This window comes from Pygoscelis adeliae, unplaced genomic scaffold (assembly GCF_000699105.1).
Source record: "Pygoscelis adeliae isolate BGI_AS28 unplaced genomic scaffold, ASM69910v1 Scaffold67, whole genome shotgun sequence".
In the NCBI taxonomy this organism is placed as follows: Eukaryota; Metazoa; Chordata; class Aves; order Sphenisciformes; family Spheniscidae; genus Pygoscelis; species Pygoscelis adeliae.
In genome coordinates this window covers 6,883,357-6,900,668 of record NW_008825271.1, presented here as the reverse complement: position 1 = coordinate 6,900,668, position 17,312 = coordinate 6,883,357, and the positions used below count along the sequence as shown (strand labels likewise).

Below are 17,312 nucleotides of genomic sequence, written 5' to 3'. Positions count from 1 at the left end.
AAAACTTTATTTAAAACACACTCTGAACTGAAAAACAACTTGGAAGACCTTTTATGAAGTATATTCATTATCTTCTGCATAAATGTAAAAAGTTGGAAATAATTACAAAAGTGTTTGGATTTAATGTATTTCCACTTTTTGGAGAGAATTATTGTGTAGGCATCACTTCTGTAACCATACTAAATGTTAATTCAATGGATACTATAAGAAATGAACAGGCTGCTTCTGACTCGAGGTGCATCTTTGCAGGAAAATATTTTTGTATGTATGTTTTGTATCAGTATGTTTGGGTCTTTACCCATGCAGGCAGGATGCATTTACATTTGGGACTCTGTACTTTGGCGTGTCTTGGTGTGGTAGAGGTGCAAATAACTATTTACAGAATGCTCATTTCAGATACAGATGGTCTGAAGTTTCAAAACCAGCAATTGTAGCTGGCAGCTCTGGGATATTTTGGAGAGTCTGGTGTTTTCAGGGAAGGGTACTCTGCACTGTATGATTTGAAAAACAGAACCTTTAGAAAATGGTTCCAAATGATAGTCACAAATGACTAGTGATTTATAAAGTTTAGGCCTGTGATTTTTTTGAAAGACTTCCTCAAGCATCGAGAAGCTCCAAAACCACCTCCTTCAAGTCAAGTGTGTCCAATGAAAGCTTTGAAAGCAAATCCACTGATTTTAGACCTTAAATTTGGCTGCCTGTGTAATAGCTTTGCAAGGCTGATGTCAATATTATGTAGGCAATAAAAAATCTGGCTCTGTGCTTGATTGACGCAGATTTTGAGCCACTTAAAACTACTTGTGGCTTGTTTATTGTGGAGTTAAATCTTAACTTCTAATGACAAACAGTGTTCTGAATTAGGTGAGTGATGATAAGCCACGTAGAAAAATGATGATAGTAGTAATGAAATGTGCCTGATTTTCTAACTGTGTGCATTTGCAAGTTTTTTCTTTCTCTGTCTGTTTGCTTAATTGATTGTGTAATGGAATAGTTCCTGGGCGATGTCGACAGAAAACTGCCGATTCTACCCGCTCAGTCTGCGATGTCATAGCAATGCCATTGTGGTACTTTGTCACTTCACTTCTAGGACAAGAGAGCAGAAGTTTGCTGTAGCTCTCTGCTGAAAGTAATCCACTCTTAATTTTAAATTTTATTTGTTGTCCTGTTTCTTCTTTCATTAAGCTAGGACAGTTGAGAGCTTTATGAAAAGTTTATTGCATGGAGCACACATGACTAATACGGGTGGCCAAGGTCAGAGCCTCAGATGTCTTGTTCTCTCTATCAACACCTTTTCTGCACTGTTAGCTGAAGCTTTTCTCTAGAGCTGCACTGTACAGAGCTATGAAACAACCCACTCCTAGGGGAAATTACTTTATTTTGCAAGATAGTTCAGGTTCATCACTGATATTCTTCTCTTGCTGCCAGGTCCCTTGTCCCTCTGCAGTTTTCCTAGATTACAAGCACATTGACAGTGCTTTGCCCTGGGGATAGTGGACCTTTATGCTTTCTTCTGTCTTCTGGTTTGGCCTTTTGGGATACCATATAGGCTGCCTTGAAGGGTGGAGCATTTCATTTTACACGGGTCATTGTTCTGTGACATACTAGGGTTTTGTTTAAATCTGTTTGCCTTCTAATAATGTTCCCTATGCTGAAAACCCAGGAAATTGTTGATGTTTCAACTTTGCTGCAGGCTGCAAGTGAGTAGGACCTGACCTCAATTTAGTTGCCGCTGCTTAAAAATTCCTTTAGCAAATGCAGGCGTGGTTCTGCAAAAGTCAGCTGAGGTAATGTCCAAAAAGCGGTTTGGTGTTAGTAAACTGAAAGAACAGGCATGATTGTAGGTGTTCAGTTTCAGATCAGTGGTAATAAATTAAAAGAAAATTATTGTGCATGTTACCTGATTTAATTTCTCATGTATCCAATATGTTTGCCTTGAAACTCTAGTCCAGAGGCTGTGCATCTGACGCACTTTGAAGAAAAATCTGCTGATACCAGAACAGCCATGTTTGTGACGAATTTGAAAAAGTCTTCCCTTGTGAAACAATAAGAATTTGTATATACAAAGAAGAAAAAAATTGATTGTGTTAAAAAAGAAGGTGTCGAAAAAGAAAATAAGGAATGGTTTAGATTCGTGTGGGTTTGTTTAGGACACATGCTAGAGATAATGTTTCTTGGGGGAAAAAATTGGAAAACAATGAGTATGGTTGATAATTACTTTTATATCCTTAATTTAAATTAAATCAATGATTGCTTTTAGAAATGTCACTTGGAGATAAATGACTATGCTAAGACATACAATTTTAGTAGTGGTATTTTGTCAGTAATTTAGCAGGTAAAATGCTATTTTTCAGTATTTGTTGGGAGTTAAAACATTGATAAGGTTTATAATGTCACTAATATACAAAGAATAACTTTTATCCTCCTTTTAGTTAATATTTGGGGGTTTTAAGGTATAACCATTTTTTATTTTTACTGTGGAATTTTTAAAAGTCAGCCACCGGGATTGTATTACTCTTTTATGTTAATACAGCTTGGGACTGTATTAACAGCCAAAAAGAGTGTTACTGATACTGGCTTTGCACTGTAAGCAGCCAACACAGGATTTGAATTCTTTTCCCTCTATCCCCTGCCAGATAACTCATTACAGTACGACTCACAAAAGAGAAGTGTGAAGGTGTATATCCAGGGTGAATCAGATCATAAATTCAAGTCTTAAAATTACCTTGTAGGATGCACTTTCCCATGATTTTATGGAATAGGTAAAACTTGAAATATGAAACACAGTTGTTTCTTTGTATAATCAGCTAATTAGCTACAGGCCTCTTAAGAAAAGATCTTCAGGAAATACTTAAATCTGTCCCCCTGTTAATTGATGAAAATGTGCACTTATGTGGGGTTACTTAGAAAATTGTTGTCTTCTGTCAGACTTCATCCTCTAGAAAAATGTTACTTTAGTTTAAATACTCAGAGAACTTTTAAAAGCAATTCTGAAAGGCAAAATGGACAAATGTTTATGACTGTCTTTGAGCTAGCGTATCCTGCTAAATGGCTGTAGCTTTCTTCTTATGAGGAAGCATCTGTGGAGAGCTGTTTTGCACCCAGGTTGCTGCCAAATATTTTCTACTATTGTGTGTCATGTCTTAACTTAGATTAAATCATGTAGACCATGCTACAGGTTCTCGAAAATCCATCCATGAAATGCCCACTGGGTTACCAAGGAAAGAAAATGCAAGCAGTGGACTGTGTGAGTTGACTCACCCCCTGATGCAGATGTTATATATATATATATATATATGTATGTCTTTCCAGGAAGAAAGATCCCAGTGCCAGGGCTCACTTTCTTGTGTCTCCAACAACGTACTTACAAGATTGGTGATTTAAACCAGATTTACTTTAATACAGAATTTCAGTTATTCATAGTAACAGGAAGATCCACACGTCGCTCAATAACAGGGAAGCTTTTTACAAAAGGAACACCCCATTTCTTATGCTGTGACATACTGTCTAGACATCTATATGGATTTGACATTGCCCCGTTATGACTGAGTACTAAGATACAGGAGTAACTATGTCTGGCTTCCTGCAGGTTGGTGAGATACGTTAGACCTACTTACTTGTAATATGTTATGGAAATGCAGATATTGGGAAAAGATCGTTACACTTGGCAACAATGTTGTTGAGCATTCTGTTCTCTTTTAATAGCTAAATTTGAGGTGTGTGTACATATATATATTATTTTGTAATATGTATCTTAATAGTCAGACCTGTGAAGTCCTTGGGTGTGTATCCTTCTTGCTAAGCTTTTAGGTTATATTAGCACTAACTGAGGTTACAGGCCTGACACTAATTGAATATTTCTGTATTTATTTATGCAAACAGCAGTGAAATTGAGCTCTTTTTTAATAAAAAAACACGAGAGAGCAATTTTTCTGCTTCTTTTGTCCCTTCACTCACCGTAATTTTTATATTGTATAATTGAAAGCATGCATATTCCATTTTTAAGTTTTTAGATTAATGAAATCTTTATGCTGGTAGATCTGCATATATGTGTGTGTATATAGAAGTAGTACATAGATGTTAGGGAGAAAAAATATTTCTGTGAATATGAATTTGAAAGGATGGTAGATTTTCTTCTCTTTGGCTTATCTTCAATATAGCCTCAAAATGTCTTCCCACAAAAGATGAATTTGACAAAATCGCACTCTTGAGAATTGACAGGGACCACAGTATACAGTATTTTTGAATGCAAGAATTCTGCAGATTTAAAGATAGGTATATTTTGAAAGGGATACAGTCCCCATGACTTTAAAATAGTCCATTTGTGCCTAAGTTTATAATATATTTTCTTCCTAATGCTTTTTGTTTAGCAAAATCTCCTGCTAATATTATCCCCAGGAAATGCACAGATGATAAGAATCATTTATATTATGAGTGAACACGTTGACACCTGACTGTACTAGAGCTGAATATCGCTTTCCAGGTACCCAAGGCCAGCGCGTGCTCTGCGTGTCTGGATTCTCATGCCAGACAATAAAATACCCCTGCCCATCAGTTTGACTTACAGCGGTGGGCAGTAGTAAAAGCAGTTATCCAAGGTGCTTCTAAGGAAACTTCTCCCCTTACGTATGTTTATTCCAAAAAAAGTTCAATGAGGCAGGTAGCCTTGTTATTTCCATTTTACAGTAAGAGCACGTACACAAGGCATAATAAAGGGCAGGAAGGAAGAAGGTGGCTGTTAAGGGATCATTTAGACCAGCAGCCTACATTTCATTTACTTGGAGTAGAATAGTTTCTCAGTTGCAGTTGCACGCCTGTGTTGGATAGTGTGAATTCTTACTCGCTGCAAAATGACAAGATCCTATAGTAAGTTGACAGGCTTCCAGATCCCAGTCCAGTCTCTGACACATGGACGTGATTTCTCTGGCTGGTGGAGCTCTGCAGATACTTACGGCTGGGTCGGAACAAAACCGTTAACAAATCCATGCAGTAGGTGAAGGTGAAGATTATCAGAATCACAACACAAGTTGTGCTACACAGATCTTCATACAAGCTGTTGTTATAAAGTTCCAGTTTCAGAAGAAAGATCTTCTTACGAGCTTTGAGGCATACACTGGGATTAATTGTAATATCCACGGGTTAGCATGGACCAGAAGTATGTGAATGGGGAAAAGGCTGAGGAAGTGTTTGGAGCTTCCTGGACATCTGCAGACATTCCAAAGCTTAATTTCCTTCATGTCATTGCAACCATATGTATTTTTATGGGGTTTTTTTTAGTGCCTAAAGATTAGAAAATAACTTTTAATTGTTATTTATGAAGCACCATATGTCGCTCTGTAATTTTGGCTTCTCATGGAATGAGGAAAATGAAATTAATTGGAAGTCACACTCAGAGATCTATTATTAAGTTAATAGCGCTAACAGCTTGTCCAGTGTCCTCATACAGAGCATGTTGTAGCTGCATATAATAACGAGCAACTCTTTATAAATCCGTAAAGAAAACTAAGGGGCAAAGAGAGGCCGAGACAAGAAGAGAAGCTGCGTACATTGGTGCAGTGCATGGTCATGAATGGTTCAGGTAACAAGCTACTGGTTAAAATCAAGGATACAGTATGTATTTTGATAACTGCTTTACAGTATGATCTAAATCATTAATATTTTTTTCTAGGTTCATGAATTGAAGGCTCATCTCGGGATAAAAGGCTTTTGTCCCATTTTTTACTTTCATCTTCCTTCCTAGTGTAGCAAGTAGAAACTTGTTTGGTCCACCCAACTAAGTTGTTGCAAGCTTGTGTCTCTTGTGTTCAGTGAGTAGTGGTAACAATTTAAACCTCAAGTTTTTTTTCTCTTAGTCTCTCCTAATATGCAGTGAGTCTTCAGAGCTGAATCTGTAAAGTTTGCATTATCTTGCTTCCACCAAACAGTCAAAATTGAAGACTTTTTAATAAATGGTGTTAAAAAGAAGAAACCACCAAGATGAAAGACTCTAAAAATTACCAAGCTATGAAAAGCACAGTGGGACTTTTTTTTTTCCTTATCAGGAACATTCCCTAAATTACCTTTCTCCAATGTTTTTGAAAAGTGCCGATGGTGTGATATTAAGAAAAATATCACAGAACAAAAAAGAAATCTAGAAAAAATATCTAAAGGCAGTTATTTTTCTTAGAAGGCTAATTAATGTTGGCAGGGATGCGTTATTAGGGATTTGCTCTGAATGGTTTTATGTTGAATGTCTCTGTGTGCCACATGCATGTGAAGGCATTGTATAGGTTGGTTAAGTTTATGAAGCTGTAAAAAGAACATCATTCAGGTAATAAAGATTTGACACTTGTTCTTCTAAACAAAGTTTTTTGGCTTTGAATCTAAATTCACCATTGATCAGTGAGATGCCCTTTTTATGGAATAATTAAGTCTGAAATTTTGAATTTAAATATTAACATTCTTATAATGGGTCTTCTCTTAGCCTTTTTCCAATATTAGATTATTTTGGCAATTGCTTCTATTTCACATATGCGATGAGTAAACAGAAATAAGAGGAGGATGATAGTACATCCTCTCCCTTGTTAGCTGTGCTTAGTGTATTACTGATATTATCTGACATTAAGTTATAAACAGTTGTGCTTACCACAGATGAAACTTCATCCGCCTACAGTAGTTAATATTTACCAGTTGCCAGAGGGCTAAAATATTTCTTCTTGTACTGCTTAATGCAGTAGGGTTTTTTATGAAATGAAAAGCTGGATACCATGAAAAGTAACATCAGTAATCCTTAGAAGGATTTTAAGCAAACTGTGCGGGAAAACATATCCAGGAATAAATATGCTTATTATTCTGGTTGCAGTGTTTCTATGTTTTAAATAGGTATTTCTCCATTTATTTTTGTATTCCATTGTCTCTTGTCCTCTTTAAACCTTTATGTGGTGAGCTTTCTCTGCCTGTTTCAAACTTGGATAACTCCGTTTTCTAGATCTGGAGCTCTGGAAATGAATAAGCTTTTGCCCAGAAGTCTCCAATTAGTTAACTGCCACTTGACAGGAATGAAACATCTGAACCAATTCAGATAGTTTTCTTCTTCTTGGTTTTTCTTTTCACTCTGGGTGAAATTCATTGCTACTCCAGATGGCCGGAGCCATACCTGTTCATCACTTAAGTCCCACTTACATCTGCAAAAGAACTTAATGTCACATAGCCTTGTGCAAGCTCTCTGCCCAGCATCTCTGTTACTAGATTTTACTTCTCCATCTGGATTTTACACCTGCTATCAGATGTCTGTTAGAAGCCATGCTGGAGAAAGATTATTTCTTTAAAATGAGATAGTGTTTATTTTCATTGTGGAGTCTGATATTCTTTTCTTCTTCAAATAGAAAATATCTCTGTAAATGAGACTACATTTGAGTGGTGTAAATACTGTGGTCTTAAAAATGTCCTCTTTTAAGTATGTAATTCCTATCCATATGTAGTTCTTTTTAATGTGCAGAAGGGAAGGTGGTGGTGGTGGTGTTTTCTGTTGGTGGCCATTGGTTTTTTGTGGTTTGTTTTTTGGGGGGAGGGGGAGTTGGCGGTTTTGGTTTCTTTGGTGGGAGCTGCAGGGTAGCAAATCAGTGTCGTTTTAGTCTTGCTTCAAAATCAGGGCCAGGAATCAAGGGCATATGTAGAATAGCAGCTCCAAAGTAATGCTTTCCAACTTTCTGTCTTTAGCACTACTGAGGCAGACAGAAGTTCTTGTATGTGATCATTTTCTCATTCAGATGTTTCCTAGATAATGATCAGTCTAGCATGACTTTCTTCAGAGGCTCAATAAATTATTTCAACAATACAGTGAAAACTTTGTGCTTAATTCCACTGCATAAGTTGGGTAATGAATCGGACTACTGGAGGACTTTTTGATGCTACTGGGCTTGATTTAGATCAAAATACTGCCAGATTTGCTGTTCTTTTGCATGTTTCTAGTTTTGGTGTGGATTGATTTATTTATGGTCTGAACAGCAAAATCTAATGCAGCCCTATCCAATGAAACAAAAACTAAGGGATATAAGGCTAAGAGGTAGAGCAGAATTGTTTAATCGTAACTGTTTCTGGAAGGGAAATGTTAATTTTGCTAAAAATGTAAGTTTTCAGCTAAGAGCTGTTTAGTATTTTCATCACTTTGGGTAAAAATGCAGACTGTAGAAGAGCCTTAGGTTTGGAGCTTTATTAAGAAATTCTTCATGAAACATGTCAAAGCCCCTGTCAGGGAAATATTTCCGCATGCACCCAAATGGCAAGCTGGCATTAGCGTATGCTTAAAATTAACCAGATAACTCTCTGTTTGGTGAAAGCAGCAGTATTGTGTCACTGTAAATTACTGTAAAGTGGAGAAATGACCACTGCTGATGTGATGTCGGGTGCCGTGGAAGCAGGAAGGTCCCCTGAGGCTGGGCAGTGCATGCACGTGTTAGGCTATCAGGTCAGTTTGTCCTGGTATTTACAAGGCAGTAAGAGATGATGAAGCCCTCTGAAGGGACTTAGTCCTGCCATAGTATTGGCAAACTTGCAGAAATTGGATCTAAAGCTGCTCCACCTTCAGATGTCTCCCTTTTAGCACGTGGCCTGTTTCTCGTGCTTTTGAAGGCTGTTGATTGTGGCCCAGCCGCCACTGTGTGATGTGCTCCAAATTTCTTTTAGCTTTGCCCTCTGTTTTAATGCTTATTTTTTAAGGATCTTGCCAGGCATAGCAGGCCTGTATGTAAAGACTGTTCGGCAAAGGACTAATTATCAAGTCTGTACTTGAACGGGGTTCACCTGCCACATATATTACATTATGACTTTGTTAACACTTCTCAAGTACTGGTGGTAACGTTGCAGTTGTCTTTACTCTCTGCATATTTACTTGCTTTTTTACCATGTCAATTCCCTGGTTTCTTGCTTAGGTTTCTTATTTTGTGCTCCATGTTTGAAAATATCTTCTACTACAACAACTCTTTTATGCTTAAAAGTGAATTACGAAAAAACCAATGTATGTTCCCCAGTTTTTATATTTTGTACACTACGTACAATTTTTTCAAAATCATCTCTGCAGTTCAATAATGGATAAAAGAATTAGAGTCAGTCGGAGAAGACTATTTGTCTTTTGTGCCTTACATGTAATCACAAAGAATGAAATTTTGAAAGCGTTCCAGGAAAACAGGTGTGTGTATTGTTGCAGCTAGGGGCGAGAACAGTGTTTGTTCTTAATGACTGCTTGACTTCAACACTACAGATTGCATAAAACCTGTTCTCTGAATTGCATTAAAACAAATGGTGTTATGGTATTCGATCAAGAATTTAGGACATGCTTGAACTGCCTGAGTCTTCTAACTTTAAAATATGTTTTATTTAAAGAAAAAAAAGTTTGCAGGATATTTTGGCAAGGAAAACTTGAAATCCCTGTAAGCTTTAAAGGTAAAGATGCAAAGAAAACTGACTCTGTGTGTGTGTGTGTATATATATATTTCACTATAACTTTTTTTTGTAGTTTAGGGAAAAGGGAAGGGTGGAGAGAAATGACTTGCTAAAAATCTGGTAAAATGTCAAATTTTTAAATGACAGTGGTTTTAGAAAGCAAGTCTTGGGATGTATCTGTGTATTTTATATTTATAAGGAAAACAGGTACATTTCAAGTCCACTAAACGAAAATGCCCAAATTTCTCAGTGCATGATAGATTATCCTAAGAAGCTTCCATGGTGGTGTCAGGTAAAAAGGATCACAACTAATACACACGGAAAAGTATTCTTTGCTTGCTTTTGCAGACTCTTAAAGTGAAATCATCAGAAGAGGAGAAAAATAATACTGACTTGGGCTTATTATAAGGAATATTACGAAGTCTAAAAGTTGCAAGAATGAAACTGGTGGGTATAATGACAGAAGAACACTGTATCACTTTGCATGAGTTTTTCCATTTTGTTCAGTATTTACTATGCAACATGGTGCAGGATGCCAGGTTGATGTTGCAGGCTACAGAAAGTGGCCTTCTCAGTTTTACCCATAGAATGGATATTGCCTGAGAGCTGGCAGAAAACGCTTTTGCTCACTTGTCAATAGACTTCAGTGCTCTTCCACCAAATGAAGAACTTGCTTCCCTCCTGACTGAGTTTTCAAACCATGTCTCGAGTTTGTAAGCAAATGTGACAAATAGTAGTTTTTCTAAACCCTGTGTCTGTTGCAGAGGAAATCTACATAGAAAATAATGAGAACTTAGGTTGAAAAGAGAAACTGTTGAAGGCTGGAAAATATCAGAAATAAGATATCCCATGGAGTTTTAAACAAGCACATACAATGAACAATTTTAGTGTGAGAACAATTTTTCTGGATCTCTGCCTTAATGTGCATATTTGTCCATGCATTGTAGTGGTGCTGCTGGATCTAGTGAGGCTCCGTTTGCTGTATAAGTAATTTATCAGGTTTAACTTAAATGTAGGACGTGTGAATACTTGATTACTTTTACTCTGAGAAGGTTTGAGAGTGCAATATTAAGAGTGAGCTTTAGCTTAGCTGATTTTATCTAGCTTTAAAATTTTTATCACCGGTGAAGTGTGTAGTAATGGTTATGAAAGCAATTAATAACAGTAGTGACAGAATCAAGAGACTGACTAATTTATCATTATAGATTTTAATGAGGCTTATAATCTAGCAATAAATATACAATATATTCAAAAGTATGGAGTTATAAAAAGGATGATTTATTTAACTTTAATTCTAAACTAGTCTGAAAACCAAAGGTTGTAGAAACTAGGCATGTAAGAACATAATTCTTTTTGGTGTTACAGAGCAGAAGAATGAAAATAATGGAGGAAGGGAGTTTAAATTAAAATTAAAGGGGGGAAAATCAATTGTTTAAAGTCATTCTAAAGACCTTGAAGCACACCAGTAGTTTTGTAGATGTGGGAGGTATCTTCTTGTGGACAGCTGCTTTTTCCCACCTCAGTCTGCTTACCTGGCGGAGCATGGGAACTCTCTCAGGTGCTGCATCCCCGGAGTACTCAGAAGATGGGGAGCAGTGGAAGTGGTAGCAATACTTGCTCCTTCAGAAAGGCTGTCTCAGATTTCAGATAAGATTCAGAGTTGAATTGGGGAATTAGGCTTTATTACCATTTTTTATAATTGTATTATGTTTATTATGATCTTCCTTGTAGCTTTTACTCTTCTCCCTTCTTTCTTGTGCTGGAGTGTACCAGAGTGTCTCTGGATAGGAGTATTGTTAAAAAGTAATACACACCTGACAGGATCTTGCCTGAGCAGTATAACAGGATGGTTGAAATTTGGAAAAATAATTATAGCCAGTCTTTCCCAAAGGGAAGCTAGAAAGTCAGGTGGTAGTGGTAGCATTAAAACAAGAAAGAAACAAGTAACAACAATAGAACAGGACAGATGAGACCCCAAAAAGTAGGTTTCCTTACTGTTGGATCAGCTAGAGGTAGTTAAAAAAACCACAAACCAACCCAAACTTGACCCTTTCAGGGCTTGTAAGGGGAACCCCGTGTTTTGGAAGACAAGCTCTGAGCTGCAGATATGCAGTTTGGGAGAGGTTATGTAGAACCCTTACAGATCACTTGAGCATTTGTGGTTTTGCATCAACGCTGATGAGGAAACTGGAGTAGGAGCGGCACGTAGGCGTTCTGGGTTTTGTTGACGTCTTTGTAGTTCTTGTGCTATCCAAAATGAAGTATAATTGCTGTCAGAAAATGTTTAACATCTGCCTTATTTTCCTCAACTTCCATGTTACAAAAGCTAAATTATAAAGCAGAGTGGGGGAACAATCTTGCTTTGGGAAGGGAAGCTCAGAGGAGTCTTACCAGATCAATACATCATTAGATTGGCCTCTGCCTCTTCTAAGAGGTGGAGAGTTTGGAGCTGGTTGCAGATTCATGTACCCCATCTAGCTCTCCCACGACTTTGGGAAGGGGGCTGTGCTCGAAGAGTTCTGCTCATCAAGCACAGCTTAATGACTTTAGGCAAAGAAGGGTGACTAGCAAAGTTCTTGAAATTAATTAATAGCTGCCTAACCACACAGGGCTGGGGTCCTCCTGTGCGTACAGAGGGACGGAGGAGTCTCATTAACGCCTGCTGCCTTTGTGGAAATGGCTCTCGTGTGTTTATAAACTCAGTGTTTATGCTCACGTTTGGGTCAGTAAGGAGACAGTGCTTCTGTAAGACATTGATTTGGCATGTCCTCAATTTGTCTTCATTGCATTGCTCCATGACACTAAGTTGCTTCCATCTATTTTGCAACATGTACTAAGCTCATTACAAGAGAAGAGATCAGTGCATTTTCCAGTGATGCTTTGCTTCTGCTGCAGTACTTATGGTGCTGCCGGGGTTTGGAGTCAGCCCTCCTCCTGTGATCAGTTGCCTAACGCTGGGGTAGAAATACACTAATGTAATACGGAATCAGGTTCTGCATTTTTAAAAGAGGTGCAGACGGTAATTAATTTTCAGAGCCCTTGCAGGTAGAGAAGCCAGCCAAACTGCTGAAAGTCGCATGGTGAGACAGAAACGTGATTAGGATTTCATGTGAGACCTCCTCCCTTTCAGTCCCGTGCTCTAATTCTGTAGTGTAGAATGTCTCGCCAAAGTAGTCCTGAGTACTCTCTGATAGAAAATCTCTCTGATAGAAAATCTTCTGTTCAGAAACAGGCAAGAGTGAGGCCCATTACCACGCAGTCTTACTTTGTCTGTTCTTTACAGTAGTTTATTTTTGATAAGCTACAGCACATTTTAATGTAATTGTTAACACGCCTAATTTGCAATTACACAGTCATATCAATAATAATGGAAAGTTGTTCACAGGTAATAAATTAGCATACCATATAACTAGCAGAACTATGGTTCTCAGTATATTGTTTCATGATCAAGAATTCAGTATTTAAATATACACAGCAGTGGGCTGAGAACAAGCTGTTCATTTTTGCTGCAAGCAGTACCAGTGGACCAGAGTAATCATAGCTCCCAAAAGCAGGACTGATTTTATTGATTTTAAATAGGCTTTCATTATAGAACTGAGCCTATTACAATTGCAAGGAGTATCACTGCCATTTGTATTCACAGCGCCGGCTGAAGGGAAGGAGATACATTGTTGAATGCAACGTGGAGGATGCTTGTCCCTCAGAGTGTTATATTCTGTTCTGCTGAAACATCTGAATTTATTTAAAAGAAAAATACTTAAGGCTTTTTTCCTGTGTGGTTAGATTTAATTTTTTTAGAAATGTGGTTAGACCCAACTACAGTTGTGAAATTTTAAACTCTGAGGACATTTCTGAGGAGTAAAGGTCTTGCTTATTTATTGGTTTCTGACTTAGGGACAAGCTGTATTTTGCTCCATTTTTTAAAGGACTCTTTGGAAATGTTCGTGTCTCTCTTTTTCTGTAGATTAATGTAAAAGAAGACAAATATAAGATCCAGTGAATAAACTCTTAATTCTGAGATATTAATGTATTCAAGTTATAATTAGTTAAGAACGCATGCTGTTACCAGAAATCTGTCATTAATCTGCATGGAGCAGTTTGCGGCTATTTGCTGCTAAATTAGTGACACTTAAAAGCAGTCTGGTTTTGTATTGTTTTGAATGATAAAGAAAATTTTAGATCTGTGACAAAAAAAATCTATGCACACTTCAGAAGCAGTCTGTTTTGTTATTTGGGTTTGTTTTTTTTGTTTGGTTGGGTTTTTTGTTTGGGTTTTTTTTTTTTTAATTTACACAAAGGCTTTTCAGTCAGTGGACATAAACAGAAGTTCATTGAAGCCTTAATTACCAGTTGCAGTGCTGTTGAAAACGTGGCACTATATGGTGGTGTAAAGACACGTTACTTGTGCTAGGTTCTCTTGAAATCCAGTATTTGTAACTATGCAGCCCTGCTTAAACATTTATCCAGTGTTACTACAGCAGTTTGGAAGGGTGCTAATGGAAATTAATTTTGGTTAATTTTTGGGTTTTGGTTTTAATGGGTTTAATATTGACTTTGCATACTGCTTTTTAGATTTTTTTAAAAAATTTATTTATTTATATTAGAGCCTACAAGTGAAGGTGAACTACTTCATATATTCCAGCTAAAACCACTTTTTTTTTTTTGGGGGGGGGGTAGTCTTTCATAACATAATTTGGAAATTCAGGCAGGAGATAGCATAAAAACTTTGTATGAGCATTTCTAGAAATTGGCTCTTTAAATAAAATGGTGACATTAAGTAGTGAATCAACTTGGTAAGTACTGAATGATCAAGCCTTGTTACTGTAAAATAAGATCTGGCTGGTTTAGTTCATTTTACAGAGTTTGGGCAAATAACTATCGAATTAAATTGCTTCCTGTTGGTTTCCCCCAGGGCAGGAAGAACCTGCTGTATTGTGCTCTGCTGAGCTGCTCCATTGATTAGTTCTTCAGCTCTAATCTTTACATGGTTTTGCTTACTTTCTAGTGTGTTTGTTTATGTTTTCGATAGTTGTTTTTTCTGAAGTTATTGTATTGCCTTTATAGTCCTCTAGTGGATTATAAAAATGTACGCATTAATTCCTTTCTCTAACTTCATTTGTTGTAGCCAAATGAGGATAATCAGCACTCGTGTAGTGTGCTGGTTGGGAGTGAGGGTAATGATCACTCACATAATTGATACCACGTATCACTGACAATCAAAACTCATGTTGTCGGGATGGTTGGCACCTAAAACCGATCTAATTAAATGCTTACAGCAACTATTAACAATACTATATTAGATTATTTATCACAGCAGCTATTGTGATTTTAGAGTTTGCTTCTGCAGGTTGGAAAGTGATTCATAGTTTTAGTTCATCTTAATAATTTCTGTGCTTAGGAAACACTTGATATAAAACTTTTTGTTGCATTTAAATTTTCTTGTTATCTGCCTTGCAGTGGCATGAATAATAGGGAGCCCAGAACATGAATACATTGGAATGCATGAAGTATTTCCAAGGAGGATGCTTTTAAGGTTCAGAATGATACATGTCAAATGTTACTGAATGGGTAAACATGTGGAGGGATTTTGCTTTGAGAAGCTTGGAAATCAGACATCTCTTAGTACAGTACCTCCAACAGGTGTGTTAAAAATGCATTTCTGTCTTAATACAGGAAATAGAATATTTATTTCAGAATATTTATCCTAAGATCCAACTTTTTTTCTAGTTGCTGAAGTTTATTATACTGGAACTCTGAAATGGCGCTCTGCCAGAGCTGATCTGCACCAAAAATTGCCACACCTCCAAACTTGTATTTAATCATCTGTAAAATATTTTTATGTAATACAAGCCTAGAAAGCCTGCGTTTGTTTGAATGAAAGTATCCATATCTTCTGTGCGACTTAAACAGTAAATTTGTCAATTTAACAACAGATTCTCATGTTTTCTTGGATACTTGCATAGAATGTTGTGATTCAAGGTGTGACCTAATCCAAACATCACTGAAATTGCAGATTTCCACAGACTTCAAAAAAGGATAACAATGTTAGCCTTTTCTAGGCACTGCTTAATGGTATGTTAATATTAGGATCTCAAGACTTTTTTGCAAAATACCTGGCAGTGTTATGATAAATGTGCAAGGTGACAGTATTCAGTATTAATAAACATCTTACAGGCACCTGGCAGGTCTTTATGGTTCAAGAAGCTGCTATGGTCCATGGATCTGCAGAGACAACGAGTGATGTTTTTGTTTGGTTGGTTTTTTTCTTTTCCCCTTTTCCCCTCCGTTTTACTCTGTAAAGATGTCAGGATTGCTTCTGTTTGGAACGTAGCTCTTGGTGCAATTACTTTTGTCACTCTGTCTTGCTGCACTTTCTTGTTACTAAGATACTGTTACACTTGCATTGCCGAAGATTCATGTGATGCCTCACAAACAGATGGACATGTTTTCACAGCTACTGCCCTTGCTCTACGCTTACCTGCCCTTTGGAGATGGGGATTTCTTCGTTTAGGACCACATCCATAGCTTTGCTTACATGTGTTCAGAGCAAGGAATGGAATTTATTTTCCTTGATGAGCATTTGTTTGTTGTGCATTTAAGACAAAATATGATCTGATTCATGTTTTAAAAACCGTGGCAGAATGTAAGCTGTCAAACTCTATGCTGGTTATATGGTTTGATGTGCAGGCCATGTAGCATTAATAGCATGGTTTTGATCTACCTAATGACGTATTTATCCAGCTAATAAGTAGTGTATGTTTATCCTTTAACTTCCTTGAACAATTCTTTTTTGCAAGGTTGCTTTGTAAAAAGGCTGAATTGACTCTTGTTTTATCGCTCACTAGTTATGAACAACTTCTCATTGTTTTTAAAGAGTCTAACCTGGAAATGCTTTTTAACCTTACACTAACAAGCTCGATAAATGACACACGATAGAAGAGCAATGTGTTTTTCTTTTACAGAGGCAAAGGAAATTGTTCTGAAGGCACAGATTCTGGCTGGAGGGAGAGGAAAGGGTATTTTCAATAGTGGATTGAAAGGAGGAGTTCATCTAACTAAAGAGTAAGTCTTTAAAATTGAAAAAGCATAAATAAATTGCTTCTGTTGTAATATTTAAGCTGTTTACAATAGCTATGTGACTGTTTCTTTTAATATCTTTCAATAAACTAACCTTTTTCCTTTGTAGCCCTAAGGTTGTTGAACAGCTTGCTAAACAGATGATTGGGTACAATCTGTCAACAAAGCAAACTCCGAAGAATGGTGTGACGGTTAAAAAGGTAAGAGTTTTGCCTCTTGAAAGTTGAGAACTGTGTTCAGCTGCAATTTTGCATTAATATGCAGGGTGTATGACATAGATTTATTTTTTTCATTCCTTCTCCAATGCCTGATTGATTGCATCTAGTTGATGAAAGAAAAAGTTACTTTTTCTTTCTTTGTCTGTATGTGGTTTTGTCTATCAATTTCAGCATACCTAGTGGTGGAAAAATAAATTCATTTCTGCTACCTGTGTTGAAGGGAATCCTTTGTCATAGGTTCATCCTTAATCAAATACATACTAAATGCTAGCATAACTGTATATAGCATTAACTGTACATGCTTATTGATGTTCTGCTCAGAGAAGTAACATATACATGATTACCTGTAGTAATAATATTATCTGTATTTCATTCACCCTCAGCTTTGGGCACCTGTTATTAACGATAGGGACAGATGACTTTGCGTGAGAGTGATCTCAATTTAAAAAAAAAAAAAGGTGTCTGAAAGTAGATTCTTCCTAACTTGTTGCAGATACAGAGTAAAATGTGGTCATGGTAGTGGTTCAGCTAATATATGGTAATTCATTTATCTATGACGGTGCATACTGCAAGGTGCCAAGATTTACTTCAGCATAAATG

The 17,312-nt window shown here is 37.0% G+C and overlaps 1 protein-coding gene across 1 annotated transcript in view; it reads left to right on the top strand.

The window, feature by feature from the left end:
* SUCLG2 (succinate-CoA ligase, GDP-forming, beta subunit) overlaps positions 1-17,312 on the top strand; it is a 125,733-nt gene that overhangs the window by 35,217 nt on the left and 73,204 nt on the right. Inside the window, exons 3-4 of the mRNA XM_009329850.1 lie at positions 16,380-16,479; positions 16,604-16,694. Coding sequence (XP_009328125.1) covers positions 16,380-16,479; positions 16,604-16,694 — 191 coding nt within the window. The remainder of the gene's footprint in view (positions 1-16,379; positions 16,480-16,603; positions 16,695-17,312) is intronic.